This window comes from Oryza glaberrima, chromosome 9, assembly GCF_000147395.1.
Source record: "Oryza glaberrima chromosome 9, OglaRS2, whole genome shotgun sequence".
Taxonomy (NCBI): domain Eukaryota; kingdom Viridiplantae; phylum Streptophyta; class Magnoliopsida; order Poales; family Poaceae; genus Oryza; species Oryza glaberrima.
In genome coordinates this window covers 15,551,612-15,578,137 of record NC_068334.1, presented here as the reverse complement: position 1 = coordinate 15,578,137, position 26,526 = coordinate 15,551,612, and the positions used below count along the sequence as shown (strand labels likewise).

General features: G+C 43.4%; 4 protein-coding genes across 4 annotated transcripts; 3 read left to right on the top strand and 1 right to left on the bottom strand.

Moving 5' to 3' along the window:
• The first annotated feature begins 1,626 nt into the window (after positions 1–1,626).
• LOC127785037 (uncharacterized) lies at positions 1,627–3,240 on the top strand. Its single transcript, XM_052312457.1, has one exon. The coding sequence runs from the start codon at positions 1,734–1,736 to the stop codon at positions 2,679–2,681; it is 948 nt and encodes a 315-aa protein (XP_052168417.1). The 5' UTR covers positions 1,627–1,733; the 3' UTR covers positions 2,682–3,240.
• A 2,548-nt stretch (positions 3,241–5,788) lies between these two features.
• LOC127783794 (uncharacterized) lies at positions 5,789–7,624 on the top strand. The gene is made up of 2 exons (XM_052310957.1): positions 5,789–5,849; positions 6,151–7,624. Exons 1-2 carry the CDS (start codon positions 5,789–5,791, stop codon positions 7,281–7,283), a joined length of 1,194 nt encoding a protein of 397 aa, XP_052166917.1. The 3' UTR covers positions 7,284–7,624.
• A 2,002-nt stretch (positions 7,625–9,626) lies between these two features.
• On the bottom strand, positions 9,627–15,103 carry LOC127784430 (protein Brevis radix-like 1). Its single transcript, XM_052311735.1, has 5 exons — positions 14,671–15,103; positions 13,899–14,368; positions 10,975–11,110; positions 10,445–10,875; positions 9,627–10,132 (listed from the first exon to the last, which is right to left on the bottom strand). Exons 1-5 carry the CDS (start codon positions 14,824–14,826, stop codon positions 10,054–10,056), a joined length of 1,272 nt encoding a protein of 423 aa, XP_052167695.1. The 5' UTR covers positions 14,827–15,103; the 3' UTR covers positions 9,627–10,053.
• A 4,118-nt stretch (positions 15,104–19,221) lies between these two features.
• LOC127784638 (phospholipid:diacylglycerol acyltransferase 1) lies at positions 19,222–25,956 on the top strand. The gene is made up of 6 exons (XM_052311983.1): positions 19,222–19,893; positions 21,973–22,195; positions 22,314–22,597; positions 23,741–24,065; positions 24,705–24,970; positions 25,231–25,956. Exons 1-6 carry the CDS (start codon positions 19,400–19,402, stop codon positions 25,712–25,714), a joined length of 2,076 nt encoding a protein of 691 aa, XP_052167943.1. The 5' UTR covers positions 19,222–19,399; the 3' UTR covers positions 25,715–25,956.
• The last annotated feature ends 570 nt before the right edge of the window (positions 25,957–26,526 follow it).

Genomic DNA, 26,526 nt, shown 5'->3' with positions numbered 1-26,526 from the left:
TTGGAGGATCTAAACGAGTGATCTGCAAGTTTAGGAACCGGGATGACACAGTCGAACAAGTTTGAGGACCTGAACGGTCGATTTGCGAGTTTAGGGACCGGAATGACACAGCGGTATAAGTTTAGGGACCGGTGATGGACTTTACTCTTTTTTTTTCTCTTGAAAAATTGTCCTTGTTCGTTACATATCACCTAACTAAATAGAATTTCTTTATAAAAATTCAGCAAAGTAAATCAATTATATCACTTCACAAATATATATAGGTTTAAATTCGACGTATACATATTAAAAAACACTCTCACTAGTATGTGAACTATTCATAGCCATGCGTGTTTGTACGTTTTTTTCTAATTTGTATTATTTGGACTTGTCTGTTTTATTGAGTTATGGAGTATGTCACATTTATCTATGGCCGTGTTTAGTTCCCTTCAAACTTCTAATTTTTCCATCATATCAAATATGTTTGACACATATATGGAGCATTAAATGTGGACGAAAAAAAATCAATTGCACAGTTTGCATATAAATTGTGAGACGAATCTTTTGAGCCTAATTACACCATGATTTAACAATGTCATGTTACAGTAAATATTTACTAATGATAGATTAATTTGGTTTAATAGATTCGTCTCGCAGTTTACATACATAATCTGTAATTTATTTTATTATTAGTATACGTTTAATATTTTAAATGTGTATTTGTGTACGTCAAATTTTTATTGCCACATCAACTAAACACGGTCTGTGTCAACTTATCAATTTTTGGACATAGAAAAACAAAGTGACAACGGAGAAAAATGAAAAACTCTTCCTACGCACTGAACAGTGTGGCAGAGAGATGGGAGAGGTTGTTGATCAAGCAACCGCCGTAGCTTGATGTGAACACGAAGCAATATTGTCAGTTGGCGAGGGATGCACTGATGACTATGCTAGTGCCTACTGGTAACCAGTATACTCAATGATACTTGTGTTATAAAATCCCTAATGCTAAAATTCATTCGAGCACAAATCTTAAAGCAAATCGAATGCTGAAAATTTATATAGTGAAAAAGAAAATGAAATAATAGTTGTAATTAGGATTAATCTCACACAAAATCTATATATCGTGCACTGTCGTACAAGCAATTCCACTGCACCTCTTGTGTTAGTAAAACCCCTAATGCTACACTTGTGTTATAAAACCCTGATGCTAGAATTAATTTGTCCGATCACAAATCTGGAAGCAAATCGAATTTTAAAAGTTTATAAACTGGAAAAGGAAATGAAATAATAGTTGTAAGTTAGGATTAATCTCACACAAAGGGTCTCATCTTTTCGCTTATTCTTATACTTATCAGCTAAAATTTAAATTTTCAACCTTAAATTTGGAGCTAATTTAAGGTTTTTTTTCATCGAAGTTAATTTTTCAGCCTTTGCTTTTTGATTGCTAAGTACACGTATATAAAAGTTTTATTTACAAATTACTTTTTATTTACAAATATACCATTTAATGGCTCTGGAAAAATATATATCGTGCACTATCGTACAAGCAACTCCTCTGCACCTCTTTTCTTTTAAAAAAAAACAAAACATCATCTGCGTGTTTACTCAACGTGCCCTCGCGCCATCAACACAACCAACGTCCCATTGCCACCTTTTATACTTCTACCTTCTTCAATAGTTCATCAATGTCGCGAGCACCCCAAGAAACGTAGGATCATCCAAGCAAACCCGCCACCACCTGCCGGCCGGCCATGGGCGGCGGCGGCGGCGGCACGCCGCGCAGCAGCATCGGCCACATCCTTCCCGGCGCCGGCTTCGTCGCCGTCGGCGTGTGGCACCTGTTCAACCACGTCAAGCTCTTCTCCCAGCGCCCGGACACCTACGTCGCGCCGGCGTGGTTCCCCGTGCCGGGCGCGCGCTACCTGGAGCTCGCCCTCATCATCGCCGGCAGCGGCGTGGAGTTCGCCATGGAGATGTTCGTCGGCCACTCGACGCTCCTCCCCTTCGCCGCCGACGGGTCCATCCCTTCCGACCGCCTCCACAACCACGAGCACGCCATCATCTGCCTCTCCCTCGCCGTCTACGCGGCCGCCGCGCTCCACCTCGACCGCGCCCGCGCCCCGGCGCGCGGCACGCTCGGCCTCCTCCTCGTGGCGGCGGTGTTCGCGCAGGAGCTCCTCGTCTTCCACTTCCACTCCACCGACCACGCCGGCGTCGAGGGCCAGTTCCACTGGCTCCTGCAGGTGGTCGTCGCCGCGTGCCTCGCCACGTCGCTGCTCGGCGTCGGCTACCCGCGGAGCTTCGCCGTCGGCCTCGCCAGGTCGGCGTGCGTCGCCTTCCACGGGCTGTGGCTCGCCGTCATAGGCGCCATGGTGTGGGTGCCCAGCCTCGTGCCCAGGGGCTGCGAGCTGGTGCGCGAGGACGGCCGCGACACCGTGCGCTGCCGCAGCAAGGAGAGCCTCCACCGCGCCAAGGCGCTCGCCAACCTGCAGTTCGGGTGGTACCTCTCGTTCATGACGGTGTTCGTCGTCGCGCTCTACCTGTACGTGAGCAACAGGTACCCCGCCGCAGAGGAGGCGGCGTACGCGCCACTGCGGAAAGCCGGCGCCGGAGACGGCGACGACGACGGCGATGACGACGCGCACAAGGGTGGCGGCGGCGGCGTGCATGGGTTCGCTGCGTTGGAGATAGAGGTTTGATTGGCAAAATTGTAGGACAGAGGTTTCTGTGTGAAGAGGATTTTGATCGCTCGGGGATATCCCTTCGTTTTTTACATGTCACTTAAATGGTTATGAAAAAAAATTAAAATATTTGAGAAGATGTATTAACATGTGATATATCACTCCACAAATATTCAAGTAAAAATTCTTCTACATCTCGCAACGAAAAAAACAAATTTGACTTTGAATATACGTTAAGTAGCTCCGGTTTAATTTGTTTTCTTCGTTACAAGATGTAGAAGTTAAATTTTTACTTGCATGTTTGTGGAGTGTTATATTACATGTTAATACACATTCTCAATTTTTTTCAAATATTTCATAACCATCTAAGTGACATATAAAGAACGAGGGAATATCCCCTCGAGGGATTAAAATAGTTTCCCGTTTCTGTGTACAGTTGCTTGTATTGATCGATCAAAGTGCAACGAATTTCGTTTGAAGAATGGTGAAGCTCCTATAAAAATTCATGATTAGTTTGGAATTTGGAAACATATTGTACATATATACATATATATGAATGTGTTTGTGTCGTGCTGAGATCATGATTTTTGTTTTTTGGCGAAAGAGAGATAATGAATTATTTGTACGGAGTATGTGATTTGCTATCCATCATCATGACGTGTGCCCTTAGAAATGTGAAGGTGTACGTCCTTGCTCCGAAGCCAAGTCATATGATGAACCATCGATCTAAGACCATATTAGTTCCACTGGGCACTACTAATGCTTAATAACGAGGAAATAAGCAATATATTTGTTAGCCCTCTGAATTTCTGAAATAAGCAAAAATGCATCTTATACAGTAATTTTTTTAATTGCTGGATTTTACATGGATTTTTCTTCTAATGTAAAATGTCATAAAAGTTTGTTTTTTATTGCTAGTAATTAGTGGATGACTCGATTATTTTTCTAGATTAGCATACTGCTGTTTTAGCACCAATCTTGACGTCAATTCAATGCACCACAAACTGACGTATTTTTAAGGGAAAAACTGTCGCCACTATTTTAGCGTTTCCGTTTGAGAATAGGGTTAGCGAAATATCCTAAACCATAGGACGCGTGGGAGAGCTCAGCCCTACAATTAATTTTACAATTAAATTATCGAATATCTCATACCCCTGCCGTAGAAAATAGCAATGCCTCGGAGTCACTTGTGCTATATACTCACTCCAGTTTCATATTTTTTTGATGTTTTGGATAAGATTAAGATCAAAATTTTCTAACTTTGAGTATCAATAACTTCAAAAATATATTTAATTTAAAGGCACTAGAATAACATATTTGTCTTATAAACTACTACAATAAAATTAAAATTATATTTATTTATTGTACATAATATAATAAAAAATAGTTAAAGATATTTATTTTGGAGACTGTGTCATTATTTAAAACGTTAAGAATTATGAAACCGAAGGTAATATGGCCATGCTAACACTAAACACATTGCAAATTACAATAGGCTTGCATGGCCAAGGAACCTTTAGCTAATAGCTTTCTGAATGGCCAAGGAACCTTTAGACGAGTAGGTTCGCTCCTACATGAATTCCACAACACCCTCCATTCCTCCAATAACTAGTAGCTTTTGGCGGCATACTGGCATGATGATATCCATCGTTGATCATGATGTGTATTCTTTATTGACTCCCCACTTTTAGTCATTCATATGTGTTATTCTTCATTTCTTTCCAAATGGCCTGTTTAGTTCACACCAAATTCCCCCCAACTCTCAACTTTCCATCACATCTAAAACTTTCCTACACACATAAACTCCTAACTTTTTTTCCAAACTACCAATTGTTCTCAAATTTCTCTCCAATTTTAAAAACTAAACACACCCTAAGAGTATTTGCAACACTATATCATAGACTGTAGCCATGCATGTAGCGTCCCCTTAGAGTTGAGGGATGCAGGGCCCACAGCCCTTCGGGGCACATGTCAGCCTCCAGTACTATACATACAATACTAGGGATCTTAATTCAGAGTTGAGCCTTGTTGGTAGAGGGACATACACACACAAAGAGTAAGGGGTGTCATGTCTCGTGTGGTCTTAGAGGGAATCAGCATGCCTTGCAGAGGAGACGAATGCTTTAATTTAGTGAGATTAGGTGGAGAGATCGAGCATGGCTGAGCATAAAAGCCATCACAAAATGAGAAATGTTGTGTAGAACACATATTTAATCATGATATGTGTCACAGATGCAATGAAAGAAGAAACCGAAGGCAAGCCAAGTTAAAAGAAGAACAAATTAAATCGAACGCAAAGACATGAAAAATCAAAGACAAGTAGGAGCTCATAGGCCAAATCTAGTAAGGACATGGTTAGATGCAGTACTACAACGCCGATTGCGAGAAGTGATGGATGAGAAAAGTTCACGGTAAATCATGATGGGTGATGGAACTTGTAAGGGGACGTTCTCACCTAAACTAGCGGTTAACGGTGTAGCCATTTAGGGGGCGTGGAGAAAAAACAATGACAACACGTGGAAGCTAGATTGCTTTACTACTACTACTCCATCTATTTTATATTATAAGATATTTAATTTTTTCTTAGTCAAACTTCTTTAAATTTAACTAAGTTTGTAGAAAAAATATACTAATATTTTTAATACAAAACAATATATTAATAAAATATAGTTAATATTAAATTTAATGTACTAATTTAGTATGGCAGATATTACTATTTTTCTATAAATTTGATTAAATAAGTTTGACAAAAAAAAAAAAGAAACGGAGGGAGTACTTCACAATGCCAACTAGGGCCGTGTTTAGTTCACCCCCAACTATCCTCAACTTTCAACTTTCCATCCCATCACATCGCATCTAAAATTTTTCTACACATAAACTTCCAGCTTTTTTTTCTAAACTTTCAACTTTTTTTAAAAACTAAACACAACCTAGCTCTACAGCAAAGGTTAGCTTGAAAGGCAAAATAATGTGTCGTTTTTTAGGCGGGGAATGTGTCGTGCCCAGAAACGTCTTTCATACTGCTGTCTCACATGTGATCTGTACTCCAACCGTGTCCATCCTGAATTTTGTTGCTACTAAAACTCGTAAACTCGGCAGCACCGGAATGGCCAAGCAGGACACGCATGACGCAGCACGCCCACGCTGAGAGTCGTGCAGTGCGCCCAAGCACGAATCTCGAGGGCGGTGCATAGCCAAGCTCCCCGCCCAATCACCGCCCGCCACGTCGCACCCCGTTCCACACGCTTCCCTTCCCTTCCCTTCCCTTCGCCACCGCTTTGCTTCCTCCTCTCCTCCTCGCTTCTGCTTTTATCCCACTCCCCCTCCTCCTCGCCCCCACCCCAAAAACCCTAGCCGCCGCCGCCGTTTGCTCGAGCATGTACTACTACTCGCTGCGAGGTGGCGCGTGCGTCTACCTTGTGGCGGCGTGATACGATACGACGCGTGCGGGGGGGAAGGGAAGCCGAGGTTTGACTTGAGTAGTGAGCCGGGCATGGAGGAGAGGCCATAGATCGAAGGGAGGCGCCTCCGCCGCCGAAGGAAGCGGCGGCGGAGAAGGTGGATGGCTCCCCGCAACCCCAGCCCCAGGCGGAGCTGCGGCTGCGGCTCCCGGCGGAGATCGACTGGGACCGGCTCGACAAGTGGAGGTTCTTCGTCCTCGGCGCCGGCCTCTTCTCCGCCGTCTCCACCGCGCTCTACCCCGCCGTCGTCCTCAAGACGCGCCTCCAGGTCGCCCCCCCGCCCGCGCACGCCGCGGCGTCGTCGCTCCCGCCCTCCGCCGCCGCCGCGGCCACCGCCATCCTGCGGAGCGAGGGGCCCCTCGCCTTCTACCGCGGCTTCGCCACCTCCCTCGCGGGCACCGTCCCGGCGCGCGCGCTCTACATGGGCGCGCTCGAGGCCACGCGCTCGGCCGTGGGCCCGACAGCGCTCGCCCTCGGCGCGCCAGAGCCCGTGGCTTCCGCGGCCGCGGGCGCCGCGGCGGGGCTCGCCGCCGCCGTGGCGGCGCAGGTGGTGTGGACGCCCGTCGACGTCATCAGCCAGCGCCTCATGGTGCAGGGGAACCCGTGCCCGGCCTCCCGCTACCGCGGCGGCCTCGACGCCTTCCGCAAGATCGTGGCCGCCGACGGCCTCCGCGGCCTGTACCGCGGCTTCGGCATGTCCATCCTAACCTACGCACCCTCCAATGCCGTGTGGTGGGCGACCTACTCGCTGTCGCAGAAGACGATTTGGAGCGGAATTGGTTGCTACCTGTGCGAGTACGGTGTTGGTGTCCAAGAAATCGATGCCGGGGAAGGGGATTCCTCCCTGCAGCCGGGTTACAAGACTGTCATGGTGGTGCAGGGAGTGAGCGCGGCGATGGCCGGTGGCGCTTCCGCCCTTGTGACCATGCCATTGGACACCATCAAGACCAGGATGCAGGTCATGGATGGGGAAGGCGGCGAGCCGATTACGGTGGGGAGGACGGTGAGGAGGCTGATCAAGGAGGGTGGATGGGGAGCGTGTTACAGGGGGCTCGGCCCGAGGTGGGCGTCAATGTCGCTGTCTGCCACCACCATGATCACCACGTACGAGTTCCTCAAGCGGCTCTCCGCCAAGGGGCATGAGAGCAGCCTCCCCTGACAAGACGAATAGATGATGCAAATAGGTGACCTTGCTTTGTTACTTTCATTCCTTTCCAATGCTTGTTTCATCTTTTAGGTGTTGCAAAGAGTTGTTTGTAGATAGTCTTTGTTTGCTCCTCTAATTAAGCTAAGCAAATCAATGCAATCCACTCTTTCAGAATGTTTTCTGTGCTATCAATAGGTTTTGCCTTTTAGCTTCTGAATCTTCACAACGGAGTAATTCATGTATACTGAAAAATTCCTGTCCATCTATATAAACGGCTGGTTCTCCATGCTGCAATGTTTTACTATAAGAAATTAAGAATCATGCTCATTGTATTATAGCTACAACCTAAACAAGCGAGGTGATTTGGAAATTGTGATGGCACTGATGTGGCCACTAACAGTGTTGCACGTTAAATCCTTAACTCTGTTGAATAACAGTATTGCATTAGCGAGTTTCTTTAGGATGACAAATTGAATTATTCAATCAAATGATTTGCAAAGACGCTGCTTTGTTACTGAATGGTAGAGTAAACATGTTTAATGTTGCCATCCAAAGCTGGAGCTGATTCTGGTATAGTGGCATGGGCTATTGTTGCCTATTCGCTGCTCTGCAAATCCAACTTGTCATGCAGGCACCTGTTCCATAGTCCATACCACTCTTGGATGGACAAAAGCTCATTTCATTCTCTTTTCTCTGTCCCTATTCTGAAGCCACACCAGGAATCTGAATACGTTGAGGGGCACACATACAGACTAGGATACAGTACTAACTTACACAGATGCTTTTGTGCAGTAAGTTGCAAGTGATCTCTATTCCACACATAGCAATGAACAATAGGCACAAGGTATGCATGGATTGGATTGGTAGAGGTGTTCTCATACGCCCTAGTGCATTGCTGCTCCTGGAAACATGGAAGATCTGCTCATCCTTTTTCAATGTTCTCCCATTTGATGTTTTATGCCTTTTCTGATTTGATAAGTATGCTAAAGTTAGTGTGGCTGAGGAAGTCTTTTCTTCGAATTAATAAATACTCGCAGTTGATGCTGTTCCAACTAAATGCATTCTTGCCCGTCCTAGTTTAATGTTGATTAGGAATTAGTACAAGCAAATCTCCCATTTTAATAATTATAAACTTTTGCCCATGATAGTGAGGCGTGTGTTTATCCATTGTTTATGCTATCATTATCTTGATGATGGGTAGGCAGAAAATTAGGTAGCCTTCTTTCCTATTACCCTGTTTCTTAATTGTTGCTTTGATTTGGATGAGTTCCTCTCTTGGTTCCTCCACTTCTACTCAAGTGTACTACTCCACTCCGTACTACATATCAGAGGATACTCTTGGACTTAGATTGGTACCGCTGCCTTATCTTCATCTGCTATCAGGAATAGTAGGATATGCCTTATGTTTCTGTATGTTTTGATTAGTTGATTACCACAGTGCCCCAACTCTGTAATCCTCAGAATACTAGTGTTCCAAATGGTGCTTTTGTATATGGTACCGAACCAAAATCTTTTGCTTGACGAAAATGTGTGGTTGTTGGCTAATGAAAACGGCTTTGATAGAGGATAATCCCACTACTACTTTAACCATCCTTGCTGAGTGAGGATTAGCCTACCCAAAGTGATTCGCCTGCTGAGTGCTGACCTAGATTAGGACATGAAATGTCAGTACTTAATTAGTACTACTACTACAACCACTATGAGCCGTTCAATGGAATCCAATGTCCCTTTGTCCACTGTCCGTGCAATTATGGTATAGGCATTTGGCTTACCTATGCTTGATTCTGACAACTGATTAGCGTAAGGTAGAGGTCTTATTAGCACCAGCTAAGCTTGGCTTGTTCATGCACAAGCCCTTTCCTTTTCATATCTTTTCTGGATCAAAGCAAGATGAGTTTAGTTCTGAGCTGACAATACTACAATCACTGGGTTTCAGACCACAGAAAATTTTTTTCAGGAAACATTGTGCTTGCTTCCATCAGTGATCAGTCACCATGATTAGCACCAGGAAGAAACCGATAATAGGGTCTCCGACTCCAGCTCCAGATGTGCGTGACATGGACGTATTGCTATCTGCTGCTTTGCCTTTTTTTCTCACTACTTTTTGTTCACTCGCGTAGCCATCAATACATCACGAAGTGATTGCGAGCCACTGGAGTGCCAACTTGCTTTCTTTATCTGTTGGCCAAGCCACACTGAGCTTGTGCAATCGGTCAGTTTATTAAAGAGAAAATTCGCATATGGCCGATATGATATATTGTACTATTGTAATACCATTGTCTAGCTACCATCTAAAAACTTGCGTTTGGTGGGCATGACATTTCAATATTCCATATTTCACATAAGCTCGTGAAATGGGACAAAAACCAATTTCAATTTACTGATGAAGAGAAAAAAATACCAAGTACTGGTGTATGGAACTTGGAAGAAACACTTTTGGTTTTGCAAACTACAGGTTCAGGGAATATGGAATTTCTAATTATTATTTTTCTAGGCTAATCACTCTACGATAGTCTTGAGTTCCTCAACAAAAGCTTCCTGTCCAAAGCAAAAGCCAAAACCATGAAAAAGAACATGTGAATTTGCCACAACAAGAGCCTAAGGTTAGTAGTAACAAAGCTTTAAAATTAAGCTCACATGCATGCACAATCAGTATCAACTGAGACGGCTGCTGCTGCCCGCAAAGGGCGTACTGTTAGTGCCAAATGTACAACACTGGATTCATTGTTCGTTGAAGAACCACTTGTGTGTGTCGCGAGGACAAGTTTTTTTTTTTTTCATCTCAGAGATACTGTTCATGTATCCTCGCTCGGTTTTCTTCCCACCATAGCCTGGCATGCATCTCGCTGAACCTCTCTCGGCTGCAAGCAAGAGAGAATAATTAAGTCTCTTTCCATGATCATCTGCTAGTAGCTTCCAAATTCTTCGATCGTGGAGATTCAAGCAATTAGCATTAGGCTGTTCTTGAAATCAGCTTACTGACCTTTTCTACTTTGTCAATTTACGGATTACCAACAAGACAATCCTATTTACAGAATAATTAAGTCTCTTTCCATGATCATGCTGTTCTTGAAATCAGATTACTGACCTTCTCTACTTTGTCAATTTACGGATTACCAACAAGACAATCCTATTTACAAAGAAAGACGTTACAAGAAGGATGGGAGACAAACCTGAATCGAACACGCCGGAGTTCTCTGATACCACCAGGCAAAGCCCGGATGGTAATATATACACCAGGCTCGTCTTCCTCGACCCACTCCCGCTCTTGGTCACTTGCATTGCTGATGGACACCGAGAGCTCACCAGATCTGTCGACCTCTTCAGGAGATGAGCTCGTCCTCATTGATGCGTCCATTGACGAGGTTTCTGTCTTGGCTCCACTTATACTTGACAGCTTCGGTGTTGAGACCAGCCCCACTGAATCATAGCACTGGTGTCCATGGTGGTGGTGGCCACCATTACAGTAGTGGTTTGAATGATGCTCAAGAGAATCTGATGAAGATGAACCCACTGCACCACCACCTGACAATGGTCTATGGAACGAACGAGGTAACCGTTCCTTCCCCAGTGGTGGTGTCACCGGGCTATCCTCCTTTGAGCTCTGTAGGAAAAGAAAAAAATAGACATGGAATCATGTCAAAGTCACATTACTAACTGCAATAACTAGAATGGTAACTTGGGGGAGTGCTAGTGTCGTCACCTCGTCTTCAGATTTTGGAGTAGCAGGAAGAGGAACAGCTTGATGGTTAAATCTCTGTACATTGTAAAGCTCCATAACTTTGTCATAATTTTCAGCCCACCATCTTTGTGCTTGCCACTTGTTGAACATCTCACGGCTATAATAAAACAATTTTATTCACCAAACAGAATCAGCAAGGTAATGTTACAGCTACAAACAATTTATATACGATTTTTTTTTCAGATATGATAAGAAAGCATTCATACGCAAATATAGATTGCCTTGCTTACATTTGGATTCACATACTAATTAGTTATACATTATCTCATTTAGACTAGTTTCCTGCAAGCCACACTATTATACGAAGTAAATAAATGATGATGTATATTGTGAGGACTGATGACATTCTGTGCGCATAATCAAACAATGAGTTAAGAGATAAACAGCATGGCCTAACTTAAAACTACTAAAGTACATGATCAGTCAACAAGTAGCTGGAAGGTTAAAATTGTACGAAAATCAAATCAGAGAAATTTATACACAATCAGCCTACAACATACATCAACGAAACAATGATTACCATGACCACTTGCATTAGTTTCACCAAGAACTTATGCAGAGAATAATTTACAAGGAACGAGCTTTGAATGGCCTGAATAGAAAAAGGAAGATGATATTTAAAAATCAATTAGGTGAATCAGATGAATTCATTTTCAACAGTACAGTCCAAAATCGATGACATTCCACGCTTCAGTTTTCTGGCTCATAATCATGATTTAAGCCTGCCTTACAGTTTCCTAAGTTACATCTTGCTCTACAGATTTCTAATTGGTCATGTATAATTTACTTGGTACTGTGGTGACTATGACAGATTCAACTCAGACTAATAGTTGCAACAGAAATCCGCAATCAACTGCACAAGTGGCTATGCCCAAGAGGTAAATTGGTAGTCTAAAAGCACATTAATCAACTGACCAAATGTCTATGACAACATTAGCAGCCAAACCAATGTTACCAAACCCAACCATGGATCCACTCATTAACAAATTTTAAAATGTCCCTACTTGCCTTAGATCTAGAACTAATAATAAAGTAAATAACAAGAACACTGCACCCATCTTAAGATCCAGCTTGTGTTCCATCAATAAAGTAGTATTCTATATCTAATACCAGTGGGGGCTGATCAACGTAGCTGGCCATGAGGAACTCCCTGCAAGAATATTATTTTAACAGTATACCCTGCTTATAGACAAATCTTAAAACAACCATTCTAAACTCAATCTGAACACTACAAATTTATAATGGGCATATTTTCACATGCACAATTTTCTTTTATAGTGTCCAGATTAAGTCTGCAGTGGTAGTTTTTAAGATCTCATTACAAGTGCAGCAGCATAAGAACCAAAAGTCCATCCATTAGGAAAGCTGCTGCTAATCAGAGGTCCAGGTTGGATGGTTCCCCTGATAAGCCGGTGTGGAGGGACCCTATTACATATTAATAAGACCAGAAGCCTCCAACCATTTCTCAATAACAAACGGCCAAAGAAGAGAGAGCAGAAGAAGTTACGCTTCTTTGTGCCATTGCTCTCTTTCCATATAGCTTCTTTATTGACTACCTAGATGAGATGTGGCTTGTGGGCCTTTGCTGTCTCTATCCCATGCTAATACTACCTCTTCCTGGAGCAGAAGCAGCCCCTAAAGCAAATGAATGATATAGATAAAGTACAAATGTGTGAGCTGGACTTGCCCCCACATAGTACTGGTAAATTCAAAGTTTCATAGAGCCTGTTGTTTACTAGATCTTCTAGCCCTATAAACCCTCCAGGGTGAACAACTGACATGATCCCCTAACTTTAATAATGTATGGCTTAAAATTCTGAGTCTACTAACTGGACATAACATGCATGCTGACACATCAGGATTTCGACCTGGCTGCAGCACATCAGGGGTTAAATCTTAAATGAGGTCCATTGTCATAGAGTTGACAATCAAGGTATCACTTTCTAATGTAATCTCCATTAACCCTACACCAGATTGTTCCCATTATGAGCATAACCAGCCGTAAAATCTAAAATAATAAGGGATTTACTATTTAGCGAATACGTAACGGCTATGAGGTTGCATAGGAGTGAGGGAAAAAGTGAAGTTAATATACAGGGTAGCATATCCAATGGTACGGGTGTGCTTTTTATCCACCCTCGAGTAAAAATAGGATTCCAGTTAAGTAAGAAATTGGGGTGTACAAGAATTTTATAACTCACACCCCTCCATCCAGTGTTTAAAATTGACTTACGGCAATCAGTATAAGCTACCTCTTAATGAAATTTTCCTTTTCAATAGATAAAACAAATAATACAAATAGAATGCCACAAAGTGTGACCAGTAGTAAACTAGACCACGAAAAATTATTGCAAAAGGTAAAGAAGGAATAGCAATGTTGACAGAGCAATCGGAAAAAAAAAACTAAAACATGGCTAGTTGAAGTATGAAGATTTAACAATCTATTGTGCTGTTCTCCATAAATTGCCAGTGCCCCGAGGCAATGATCAATGAAAATTTACTACCTCATCCATAGGGGCTTGGGAGAAATTACTGCCTCATCCATAGGGGCTTGTTTGATTTTAACTGGCTATCAAAAGTCAAAACTACTCGCTTTTGTCCGGTTTGCTTCTTGACTAAAGAAGCAGGTTCAGAACAAAGCTCCTAAGCATGACATTTCGCCCCCATTTACACCGCAAAGTTACTATCTCAATTCAATATACTTTGATCTAATTTATATTTAGCACGACCAGAATTCAATCATTCATACGAGCGCAAACTAAACTTTCAATCATATATGCTAAGGACTAATGCAAATAAGTAGAATTTTCAGTCTTTCACTGATCAAGGAACCGAGTTATGCACTGGAAATGCAGAATTTAGCTCGAGCATGCTCAAGAACACACCTGAACCGGATGCGTTTGAGGTCGTTGCCGCCCTGTGGCAGCGAGACGAAGGTTATCAGCACGCCGGGCTCCACCTGCGCCACCCACTCCTTCGCGTCCTCCTCCTTGCCGCCGCCGCCGCCGCCGGTTGACACCATCTCGTCGTCGTCGTCTTCCTCCTCATCCTCCTCGTCGCCGATGGGGAAGTCGGAGCGGGCGCTCATGGACGGCGTAGCGTCCCCGCTCGACAGCGCGCCGCCGCCGCCGCCGCCGCGGAAGCGCGGCGTCGAGGCCGCCGAGCTCGTGGCGCGGCGGTACGCGTAGTGGAACCGGTCGGAGCCCGAGGCCGCGTCGGGGTCGCCGAAGCCGCCGCCGCCGCCGCGGTGGTGGTACGGGTGGTGCCGGCGCGAGGCCCCCGCCGCCGACGACGAGCCGGCGCAGGGCTTGCAGTGCCGGTACGCGCCCGACGCCTTCAACGCCATGTCCTTGATCTGAAACGAAACCCCAAAACAAAAACCTCCCGTCAAAATCAAGCCCGATCTGGTTGATTACGACCTACCCGAACCAAAGATTCAAACATTCAAAGAGCTTGAACATCCCAAAAAAAATTATATACCACGATCAAAACGAAGCAAAATCTGAACAGAAAAGCAGGAACCCTTCAGAACCAAAACCATCATCTTCTCTTTTCTTTTCTTTTTCATTGAATTAATCAACAGGATAAGAAAAGAAGAGCTTCAAGCACACACAGTGACAGTCTCGACTCTCGAGAGTGAAGGACCGAGAACCCCACCTGCGCAGTGAGCGCCTTGATGGCCAGCCGCGTGCTGGGCGTCGCGCCGCCGCCGCCGCCGCCGCCATCGACGGCGTCCTCGTCCTCCGGCGGCTCGTGCAGCGGCTCCCCGCCGCCGCCGCCGGGCTGCTTCGAGCACGCGATGCACGTGAGCATCCCCTCCGCCTCTCCGGTGACAGCAACAGCAAGGTCACAGGTGGCAGAGCCGCCCGGGCGAGCGCCGCGCGTGAGCTTATAATGGCAGGGGAGGGAGGCGGCGCCGCGGCGGAGCCGTACTACTCCTACGCCTCTTCTTCCTCCTCTGATCTCGAGCTTGGAGTTAAGGGCATTAATGGCGGATTAGGATCTGGTGCTTAATGGCAGGAAGAGGCGGAGGAGCACAAGTGGGGGGGTTTTATTTATGAGCGGCGCAGCGGCTGCTCACAGATGTTACTGCTGCCTCCATTAAACAGCGATCGATCGATCCATCGATGCAGAGTTCTCTGACACATCTCATCTCGGATGCGTGGTGGGGCCCACGTGCGCGCCCGTGTGGACTGTCAAGCAGGAAGTTGTGTGCGGGTTGTGACAGTAAGAAACCTTTTTGTGTTTGCAGGTCTCTTGCACGTTAGTGAAAAAGGAAAGAGGAAGGGAGAGAAATTGGTGGTGGTACTAGATTTTGGTTTATTTGGATTGAGTCACTGTAATAATATTTTTATCTCCTTTTGGGAAAGTAGATCATCTAATGTGATCATAGACATGTGGTTATGTGGATGATAGGGTTCACGTGTTAACGATCACGTCTCTCCGAGATGAGAATGTCACTGCATCCCAATCCATTTCATGTTTGGCCTAATAACGTGAGAGAAAATAGAGATAACGATGAAGAGGATGATTCTAGCAAAGGCAAAACTTGAAGATAGCATCTTCGTTGCTGCACACATCTCTAACATCTTTGCTGCTAAGCACGTATCTCCGCTCACGCTCATATTGTAGCCGTACATGGCAGTGCAACGTGTGCCTCAAGCCTCGTAATTCTTCTCTAGCTGATTATAAGATGTAATATTACCACCACAAGACGGTTATCCAGTAACCGCGTGATTATCGTGAAAATTATATGGTTATCGTGAGATATACCATAATTTTAAATACCGACAAAGTTACCACGCATGATAACTGTATAGTTTTGCAAACCCTAGAGTGGAATGGTTAATATGCAGTAAAAGCATCAGTCGCTGGTGAACTTAAAAAATAGTACTCCAATCCGGAGACGCCCTACAGGGCGGCTGGTCACTGCAACTTGACGTCAAAATATTTTGCACATGAAACTTTTATATTTATATCCTTAGCAATTAAAAGCAAATATTAAAAAAATAATTTATCATTAAATAACATTAAAACAACTCAAAAATAAATTTAAAATTTAAATTTTAGCTACGATTGATAAGTTGAAGAGTAATAATAGGGCTTAGCCTTTTTCTTAACACGAATACTATATAAATCTATAGGAATTAAATTACTGACCTATTTAGTATAGCTCCTATTTTAAGGGTGGAACAAAAGCTGAGGGTCGATGGGAGTTCAGTTCCATTCTCGTAGTGCATTTTTTTTGGAGTGATATAGCATATCCGCTTCATATTATATAGTTTCTTGAAATTATGTTAGATACAACTTCATCTTCAATAGTACAAACATTTCAGAGTAGGGTGTGTACCAAATGGTTCCTACATATAGTTTTATTTCTAGCTAATGTGAGAATGTCTTTTTATATATGGAGTAGTAGGTGGAATCAGGGTTCACTAAAAACGTTTTGGGTAGAATTACCATCAATCCACTGTAAGACGGTTACTGCGGGGTTTATCATGGTTTTTAAAACCGAGAATGTTACCGCACGTAATAATCGCACGGTTCCGATGGAATGGTTAATATGGAGTAGAAGCATCAGCTGTAAACTTTAGAAATACTACTCCAGTCCGGAGACGGCCTACCGGGCGGCTGGCCACCGCAACTCTGACGTCTCGACCAACAGGATTCCTTCGGCAACGTCCCTAACTCCCAAGCAGCCAAGCCCTCAATCTTAGGGCAACACCAATGTATATAGCTAAAGTAGTCCATATAGATGGGACCCACATTTGTGGATTTTAACTATTATAACATTCACAATGTATATGGTTAGTAAGTAGTATGAGGAGGAGAAAGGAAATAGAGACAAATGACATATTTTATTCTATATGGGTAGCCCATATGCTTATGGATGATTTTTGCTATTTCTCTCCTATGGACTACTTCCACAATATGGTTAAATAGCTGAATGTATTATTTTATTGGCTATAAACTGGTTTTGAAGTACATTGTGGATGCGCTTACGACCTTTTTTTTCTTTTATCTCGTATCCCGTGTGCCCGCCGCCCGCGCGTGGGTGGTCGTCCTCCATGCTCATCCCATCATCGGCCCCGCGCGCCCGCGCGCCCGCCGTCCGTGCACGCACCGTGTCGCCGCCGACTCACATTACCCGTCGCCGCGGCAGCGCGGCAGCCAGCCGTCACGCACGCTACCGGCCATCGGCCCCCTCGAAAACCGACCGAAATAACGCGCGTCGCGTGGTCGCAGCCCACAGCTAAGCGCGCGCGGCTCCGCCGCGCGGCCCCATCGCCTCGTCTCGCCCACACGCGGCTGACACCGTAATCCTGGCCCTTTTTGCTGGCCGCGCGCGCGCACGCACGCACACGGTGGGAGGCGAATGATCGACGGCGGGCACATGCGCGCGGGCCGGGAGGCGGCTCGTGCCAACAGCAGGGTGGGCTCGGTCTGTCTCCCCTCCCCAGCTTGCGCTTGATCAGGAGCAGCGGCTGCCGCTGCTCTAGTGGTGACAAACTGATGCTCCAAGCGATCATCGCTAATGATAGCGCTCCAAAGCTACACGCTGTGAGTTGTTAACGGGTTCTTTTCCGGGTGGGGTTAGGTCGCTGATTGAAGGCTAATGCAGCTCTAACAACTATGCTCATTGCTCGCTGCCTTTCTCGTCTTATTTGGAAATTATTTTTTCGCTCATCTTGTCTGCGGCTAGGCGTGCACGCAGACTTCTTAACTAAAAGAGTGATACTGCGACACTGCGCGTGTATGAATTATTGATTGGAACGAAGGTCATCGATCGATTGATCCAACGAAAAGGAGAGTTTGGTCCGTTCTGGAGTAGTAGTTTTTAGCTGGGCATGTACCGTGTGCAGGCAACTTTGGAGTTGTGGAGGATTCGGCCCATCATCGCATGAGCACAGCCGCCGAAAGGCCGAAACAAACATCTCTAGTCTTTGGGCTGAATTTCTCTCCTGTCTGGATTAGCCATGATGGCAGCGCTCTCTCAGTCTCTCGTTCTCTCTCTCTCTCTCTCTCTCTATCTCGACATGCTACGATTAATCTACCAGTTAATTAATGAAACTATACGATTAATCTACTAGAAGAAAATGCTCTAGTTTGATTTTTTTCCTTTCTGGAAAGAAGACATAATGCCCTGAAAGACTTTTCTTTTTTCATAAAAACTCTTTCATGTAACCATATTCGAGTAACTAGTATATTCTAGTCAAAATGTCGGGGAGATCATCCATTCCAAACTTCTAGTACTAGAAGAAAAGCTAAACATTATAGGCAAAATAAAATATGACTTAGCAATTAGTAATCCTCAAGCAAATAGAATAATAGATAACATGTCTAACACAAACTATTTACATATATTCATTTAGACAGCAACCTGATCACGCCAAACCACACATTTCCAGAAGGTTGCTTACCCATACCACACATTTTTAGCGAGGATGAAATATCCAGGAAACTATCAGAAATGTGACCAAATACTGCGTCATAAAAAAGAATCTGCAGGCAGATAAATGGAAACGAAAAAAAACTTCCATCAGCTCAATTGTAAAAAGAACTTATTCCAGACAGTGGTGTCAGTGTTCCCCTAAAATAACCTAATCATGTTGGAACTAGGATCAATGCTACAAGGCCGGCCCACTGCCGACGCCTTTGTAAATGCAGACACGCTAACACTTAACACCTTTCCCGTGTGGAACAGGCAACAACTTAAAAAAAAAAAAGAAAGGTCTTTTTCACGTCGCAACCATGGCTTCAAATTTTGCTCCCTAGAAAACGATTTGTGTACACTGCATGATAGGGACAGCCAAGATATGAGCATTAAAATGTGGAATCGACTGGCTCACAAATCGTGTTTATGCTCTGAAACTGTCAATAAAATCACGAAAATTTTCAGGCTAATAATGTAACGTCAGTGCTTAGGAGAAAAAACTACTGTACTTTTCGGGTCAGATTCTTTCGCTGACGGAATCGCCATTATTATTTCCCCCAAGCCAACCAACGCTGCCCCCACCGCCTCTGACTGACAACCTGGCCCCACGACCCCAGTCACCCCATCCGATCCCAGGTCCCCCCTGTCCCCTGCACCGAGTCTTTCTGCACCGCCCCCTCACTTTCCACCTCCGGGCCCACACGACATAACCCAGGGGACCCACGTGCACCGGGTTCACGGGCCCCGGTCGAGACCCCCGGTGCGCCGGTGGCATTCGAGGAGGCTAGCCTCTCCCTCCTCCCCGACCTCACAAGCGCGAACCCCGCGAAGCCGCCACCTCTCTCGCCTCCCCGCCTCCGCCGCGCCGCCTAGGGTTTCCACCGCCCCCGGGATGCGCGCGCCCCCTCGCCGGTAGCCTCCCCCCCGGTTCCCGCCGCCTCCGCCGCCGCCATGTCGCTCCTGCGGCGCCGGAAGCAGCCGCAGCCGCCGCCGGAGCAGCCGAACGAGGACAGCAGCAACGGCTCCGACCTCGACGAGAAGGGGAAGAAGAAGCCGGGATCGTCGTCCTCCTCGGCGGCGCCTCCTCCGGAGGCGGCGGCGGCGGCGGCGAAGGAGGCGACGAAGCGGACGAGGGCCAGGTGGTCGTGCGTGGACAGCTGCTGCTGGCTGGTGGGGTGCGTGTGCTCGGCGTGGTGGCTGCTGCTCTTCCTGTACAACGCGATGCCGGCGTCGTTCCCGCAGTACGTCACGGAGGCGATCACGGGGCCGCTCCCGGACCCTCCCGGGGTCAAGCTGCAGAAGGAGGGGCTGCGGGCGAAGCACCCCGTCGTGTTCGTCCCGGGCATCGTCACCGGCGGCCTCGAGCTCTGGGAGGGGCACCAGTGCGCCGAGGGGCTCTTCCGCAAGCGCCTCTGGGGCGGCACGTTCGGCGACGTGTACAAGAGGTTGCCTTCCCTCTCCTCCGCCTCTTCTCTCTCTCTCTCTCTCTCCCCCTCAATCTGTCTCTCTTGAATTACCACGATCATTTAGTGCCCGTAAAAATTAATTTATGCAAGTAACATTGGAGGTTTTTTATCCGAGTTATGGAGCATTGATCTTTAGTTAGTTTGTCATTGGTTGTGTCTATATCGGTTTAGATGTTGCTTTCATCATTCGTGCTCTACTTTCTGCTTTTGTTTGTTCGTCAGTGTTAGTTTTAGAAATTTAATGCTGTGATGCTTTAATTTGAGAAGTGTCTGTTACTTTTTTGGGTGCCTTTGTCGTGTGACTTGTGATTTACGATTTCGGGAATGAGATTAGCTTATTTCAATCATTCTTGGTTGCAAAATACTACACTTTCTAAGTGTTACTTTTAAGTGTTGTATTTCGTAATATCTTTGAGCTGAGGAATAAGTATTTGTCCCAATTTTGTTGAAATATGACTATGTTGAATGAGTTGGGTGCTAAATACAAAGAATGAGTATTCATCTTCCTGGTCAGCTTTGTACTAATTGCTTGAGATATCTCAAATTTTCTCGACCAAGAAAAAAATTGAAATGTTGGCGTAGCTGTTTCTTTCATAGTTTCATTTGTCTTCAAATGTTGTAAATAATCAGTATCAGGAAAGTAGGATGGTGAATAGGCAAGAGGTAAACTTGTGAAACTGGATCATATTCTTGCTTTTCTTTCACCATTTGATTTCACTGTTTACTATTACCAGCAAACTCAAAGTGGTGATGATTTGACCAGATATAGAAACAGAATTGATCAAGAGAAACAATATGCTTCTATATTGCGTACTTTCAGGGTTTTTAGAAGAGAACTGCAATTTGCATGAAAAAAAGAACTTTTGGTATGTTTTCTTACAGGCACGCCTTATAGGTTTCAACTGAGGGAATCTGACTGTTCCGTTATTTAATTATTCTTTTCTTGAAAGACCCATGTTGCCTACTGTCTGTTGAACAACTTGGGATTTCTGAACAATTTTCCTCCTAGTCCTTGCTTCTAAGCCTTGTGTTGTTGAGCTAGAGCTGTCCATGTATATATATTGACAGTTAGTGAAGTTGATAATTTACATATTAAAAACAAGACCTAAATGTTTATACTTTACGGCGTAGCTTCGGCCTAAAAGCATCCATACAAAGAATAGACAATATAGGACAACACACTGCAATATTTAGCGTAATAACACGACTTGACTCCTTCATGTGGTATTACTTTTGTAATTATTTTTTATTGTCATAACAGCAATTTTCGTTGCTTTGATGTTTTTGTTGATGGTTACAAAACTACAATGATATATGGGTAAGTGATTATGCATCATGGTGTGTTTACCTTGTTTGATACAGTATTACAGTCACCAGTACAGCCTGTTAATTCTGAAGATTGTTTCTTTTAGATTTTTAGTTTGTCTTTCCGCAGCCCGTTTCTCAAGAAAACCTCTAGCTAGGAATGGCATGTCTCATTGTTAGGCTTGCATGCTAGGCCTAATTGAAGTGTCCCTTGGCCAAAGCGGTGTGATTATGCCATCGTGATAGTCGCACCACAAGGACGAGGAGAGAAGGGAGAAATAAGTACTTTTGTTTATTTCTTGCTTGCCGGTAATGATCACAGTAGACTCATAGTGGGCCTTTTTTCCTAATATATATAGATATCGATTTGGTTAATACCCTGTCTAGCTAAGAGATAATATACCAAATAACCAGATAGACATATTCCTAAATAATAAATATGTCCCTAATCCTTGCATGGTGATCACTTAAACATGGTACATTAACACCAACCTTAGGAAGGCATGATTACTATTCTATTGCTCCATCACATGGGCCTTAATAGGTTGCACACGGCATTGATTAGTTCACTGTTGCTCTTTATGTTTCATCCTTTAGTCATTGAACCTTTGTTCTTTAGTCTAGAAGTTGGGATGCCATAATGACCTATTCTTCTTTTGTTAGTGTAATGCACTTTTGCTACGTGTGCTGCACACTAATACTTGGGCTGTGTATACTCCCACTTTCTCATTAGTTCTCTTGAAATATTTTCAGGCCTTTATGTTGGGTTGAACATATGTCACTGGACAATGAAACTGGATTAGATAAACCAGGAATAAGAGTTCGGCCAGTCACAGGCCTAGTGGCAGCAGACTATTTTGTTCCTGGGTATTTTGTTTGGGCTGTTTTGATTGCAAATTTAGCTCGTATTGGATATGAAGAAAAGACCATGTACATGGCTGCATATGATTGGAGGTTATCTTTCCAGAACACTGAGGTAGCCATATTTAATGCACTTAGATACATGGATTTCCTTTGATGCTTGGCTATGTTCTCCTCAGAGGTTTAGACTGAGTTAAATGATGCTTGTCTGTAATGTAAATTACCACCTGCAGGTTCGTGATCAAACTTTGAGCAGGATAAAAAGTAACATTGAACTCCTGGTAGCAACTAATGGTGGAAATAGGGTGGTGGTGATCCCACATTCTATGGGGGTTCTCTATTTTCTGCATTTTATGAAGTGGGTTGAGGCTCCTCCTCCCATGGGTGGTGGTGGTGGTCCAAATTGGTGTGCAAAGCACATCAAATCTGTAATGAATATTGGCGGACCTTTCTTAGGAGTTCCTAAGGCTGTTGCAGGACTTTTCTCATCTGAAGCCAAAGATGTTGCTGTTGCTAGGTAATTGAAATCAAAAGTCTGCAATTCTACTGTACAATTGTTAGTATTATTTGAGGTTTTACTATGTTGAAACCAAATTAGTTCATAATGCAGTTGTTTATAGGATTACGTACTTGTCAATTCAATTTATAACTGTTATGTGTAACAACATCCTCTAGCTTGAATATTAGTTTGATTAATGCTCTGAGGACTATCAGTTCACAACAGGATTTGGCACCTCTGCTTGTGGCAATCCAGTTACCTAACCAATGGAGTATTTTTTTTCTCAAACCTTAGTCACATATATAATTTGCTTGGTATCATCGGAAAATCTCAGAGTTGGAAATACCATTATATGTGTCACTGACATGTGGGTCCCACATGTCATTGTGACATACTCCATCCGTACCATAAGAAACCAACCTAGTACCGGATGTGGCATATCCTATTACTACGAATTTGGACATATATATGTCCAGATTCATAGTCATAGAATGTGTCACATCCTATCCTAGATTCATTTTTTATGGGACAGAGGGAGTACGATGGTATTTTGCAACTCATGTATCTCCACGATGGTATCTTTTAAATTTTCTCCATATAATTATTATATAACTGTGCTAATAAAAGAATTTTAGTCAGTACTGAAGTTGTCAATACTGTATACACTACTCTAGTACTGTACGATTTGATTATAGGTCAATACCTATGATCTGTGATAAAGTTTGTGGGAACCATTGAATTACTTGATTTAGCTTAAAAATGCCATTGCATAAATCCTTTCGGTAATTGTTTAACTATCTTCTTGATACTTTATTGAAGGTGAAATATAAAGAAAACATGATACTGTTTTCAATATATCAATGAAACGATAGATGATAGAACTAGGCACCTTCTTAATGCTAATAATTATGCTTGCGATTGAGAAATAAGTAACTGTCGAAAATGCTAATATAGAGATGTAACACTATTACAATGTGCCATCTGAAATATTGTCCTTAGTTCAAGATTAGAGTTGTAAAACCATTACTTGTAGTAATATTTACTTCTCTGGTTTCACTTGAACTATAAATTTTCTGCTGTGCATGGTATATTTAATTTACTTCTCTTTTATGTGGTCAAAAGATTAGTACCCCTATCTAAAATTATGGTATTCACATACAGAGCCATTGCACCAGAAGTCCTAGACTCTGACTTCCTTGGACTTCAGACCTTACGCCATTTGATGCGTATGACCCGCACATGGGATTCAACAATGTCAATGATTCCTAAGGGCGGTGACACCATTTGGGGAGATTTGGATTGGTCTCCAGAAGATGGTTTTGAGTGTAAAGCTAAGAATCAGAAAATCAATGATTCTGAGGTTTCTAAGGATGCTAACGGGAAGAATGAGGTTCATCCAGAACCTGTTAAGTATGGAAGAATTGTCTCTTTCGGTAAAGATGTAGCAGAGGCTCCATCTTCAGAAATTGAGCAGATAGAATTTCGTGTGAGTATCCAAAAGTATATTAGCATTTTCTTTACTTACTGACCATCATTTTTTTGCTTATCACTATTTTGCTAGATGTGTAGTATTTTCTCGTGCTACTTATCAATGCATCTGGCAGTTTGCTCTAGCTCTTTCAGCAGTCTTGTATGCGATATGTACTATTCATTTATGTAACTTCCCCCCTCATTTAGTGATAATTGCTTTTATCATTATGGTTGGCACTCTTTTCCCGTGTAGCTGGTGCAGCTATTTCACATCTATTTGCAGGTAAAATTAACTAATATCAGGGCCACTCTTTTGCCTACATATTATTTGAAAACGAGTCCAAAGAAAATTGTTCCCGTCATTCTGTATTTGAGCTGCACTGCATGCCTGCACATGTGTTAGGATTTTCTAGCTTTTACTTGTTTATGTAATTATGTGCCTTTGTTCTCTTGGTTTTATGCACTTATGCAGCCCCATTTTGATTGTTTCAATTCACCGTTCAATAATTTTAGGTTCAATTATGCTACATAATGCTCTATGTAGAATGGTTTCTTTTCTTTAATATGTTATGTATGGTTTGGACATTAATTTTCTGAGGATGGGGTTGTAAGCGTTTATGATTATAGCAAAACCTTAACGCTATGCTTGTTTCAGGATGCTGTCAAAGGCAATAATATTGCCCACTCAAATACATCATGCCGGGATATATGGACAGAGTATCACGAATTAGGATGGGGCGGAATAAAGGCAGTTGCAGACTACAAGGTTTACACTGCTGGCTCCATTATAGATCTTCTTCGTTTTGTTGCTCCAAGGATGATGCAGCGTGGAAGTGTTCACTTTTCGTATGGGATTGCTGACAACTTGGATGATCCAAAGTACGGCCACTACAAATACTGGTCAAATCCCTTGGAGACAAAGTAAGAGTCTTTTGCCAACATTCTCATCTCATTCTAGTATGTTCTGTTTCTTGTGAAACATGTGATTTAGGTTTATGTGGAACATGTAGTTTTGGAATGTAAAGTATATAATTTCTGGCCTCTGCACCAAGTGAGATGCACACATCCATTACACCACCAAGCTAAATGACAAACGTGTTTATTGTGAATCAAGTACACTTTTTTCTATCTGATATTCTGTTCAACTTTTTTCATACGCCTTATAATCCTTTCATTTGCAGATTACCAAATGCACCTGAAATGGAAATATTTTCAATGTATGGAGTTGGCATTCCGACGGAGAGAGCATATGTCTATAAATTAGCCCCACAAGCAGAGTGCTATATACCTTTTCAGATAGACGCTTCAGCTGAGGGTGGGGATGAGAATAGCTGTCTGAAAGGCGGCGTTTACCTGTCTAATGGTGATGAGACCGTACCAGTTCTTAGTGCAGGATATATGTGCGCAAAAGGCTGGCGAGGAAAAACACGCTTCAACCCTTCTGGCAGCAAGACCTACATCAGAGAATACAGCCATTCTCCACCCTCAAATCTCCTCGAAGGCAGGGGCACCCAGAGTGGTGCGCACGTTGATATAATGGGGAATTTTGCTTTAATCGAGGATATTATCAGGATTGCTGCTGGGGCAACTGGTGAAGAGCTTGGCGGTGACCAGGTTTATTCCGATATATTCAAATGGTCTGATAAGATTAAATTGAAACTATAAAACTTTAAAAAAGCATGGTAGTTTTGTAGGAGAATTATTTGTTTCCTGGCCAAAATTTTATGAGTTTTGATTCGATATTGTAATATGATTTTTTTTACCTTTCCCTTAAGCTCTTAATTCAGTAGAGGCTGACTTGATTTGTATTATTTTGTGATTTGAGCGGCATTGTATATTAAAATGTACAGATGTATTCATGGGAATTGTGTTACGATTTGAAGTTGAGTACTCCCCACATTACAAAATATCAGGCATATTTGCTCTTTACACGGTATTAAGTATTATGTTAACCACTCCTTCCGTTCTAAAATGTTGTAACCTAAGTAAAGATAAAATTAGATTCATTTAGTACAATGAATGTTCAAATTCATTGTAATAGGGTGCGTTATATTAGGTTGTAACATTTTGAGACGGAGGAAGTAACCTTTTTTTACTATCAACTACTCACTCTCAAAATAGTATATTTTGTCTCTTAATATAGCAACCTTAGTATAGGACATGACACTATTATAAATTTGGATAAGCCTCTTATTTAGATTTATAGTATTACGATGTTTCATGTCTCGTATTGGATTATTATATTATGGGACAGGAGAGTAACATATAGTGGCGCGCACACCTTTAAAATACAAATTGAGCGGCAATTCTAGAATACAGATGGAGACATCTAATAAGGGGCTAAACTATACTCGCTGCTCATGGCATTGGCGTGCCGGTGCACCGCACAAACATCGAGCAAGTTAACACCTAAGATTAACAAATGAACAATGTCAGAGTCAAATAGTCAAATATGCGAGGGAGTGAGCTTAGTTATG

Coding starts and splice junctions, on each gene's coding strand:
- LOC127784638 (XM_052311983.1), top strand. CDS start 19,400: ATGTCGCTCCTGCGGCGCCGGAAGCAGCCGCAGCCGCCGCCGGAGCAG. Junction 19,894..21,972: donor TTCGGCGACGTGTACAAGAG/GTTGCCTTCCCT, acceptor AAATATTTTCAG/GCCTTTATGTTGGGTTGAAC. Junction 24,066..24,704: donor TTGAGCAGATAGAATTTCGT/GTGAGTATCCAA, acceptor TGCTTGTTTCAG/GATGCTGTCAAAGGCAATAA.
- LOC127783794 (XM_052310957.1), top strand. CDS start 5,789: ATGACGCAGCACGCCCACGCTGAGAGTCGTGCAGTGCGCCCAAGCACG. Junction 5,850..6,150: donor AAGCACGAATCTCGAGGGCG/GTGCATAGCCAA, acceptor TTGAGTAGTGAG/CCGGGCATGGAGGAGAGGCC.
- LOC127785037 (XM_052312457.1), top strand. CDS start 1,734: ATGGGCGGCGGCGGCGGCGGCACGCCGCGCAGCAGCATCGGCCACATC.
- LOC127784430 (XM_052311735.1), bottom strand. CDS start 14,826: ATGCTCACGTGCATCGCGTGCTCGAAGCAGCCCGGCGGCGGCGGCGGG. Junction 14,369..14,670: donor TCAAGGCGCTCACTGCGCAG/GTGGGGTTCTCG, acceptor GTTTCGTTTCAG/ATCAAGGACATGGCGTTGAA. Junction 10,133..10,444: donor CTCCGGCGTGTTCGATTCAG/GTTTGTCTCCCA, acceptor TCTTGCTTGCAG/CCGAGAGAGGTTCAGCGAGA.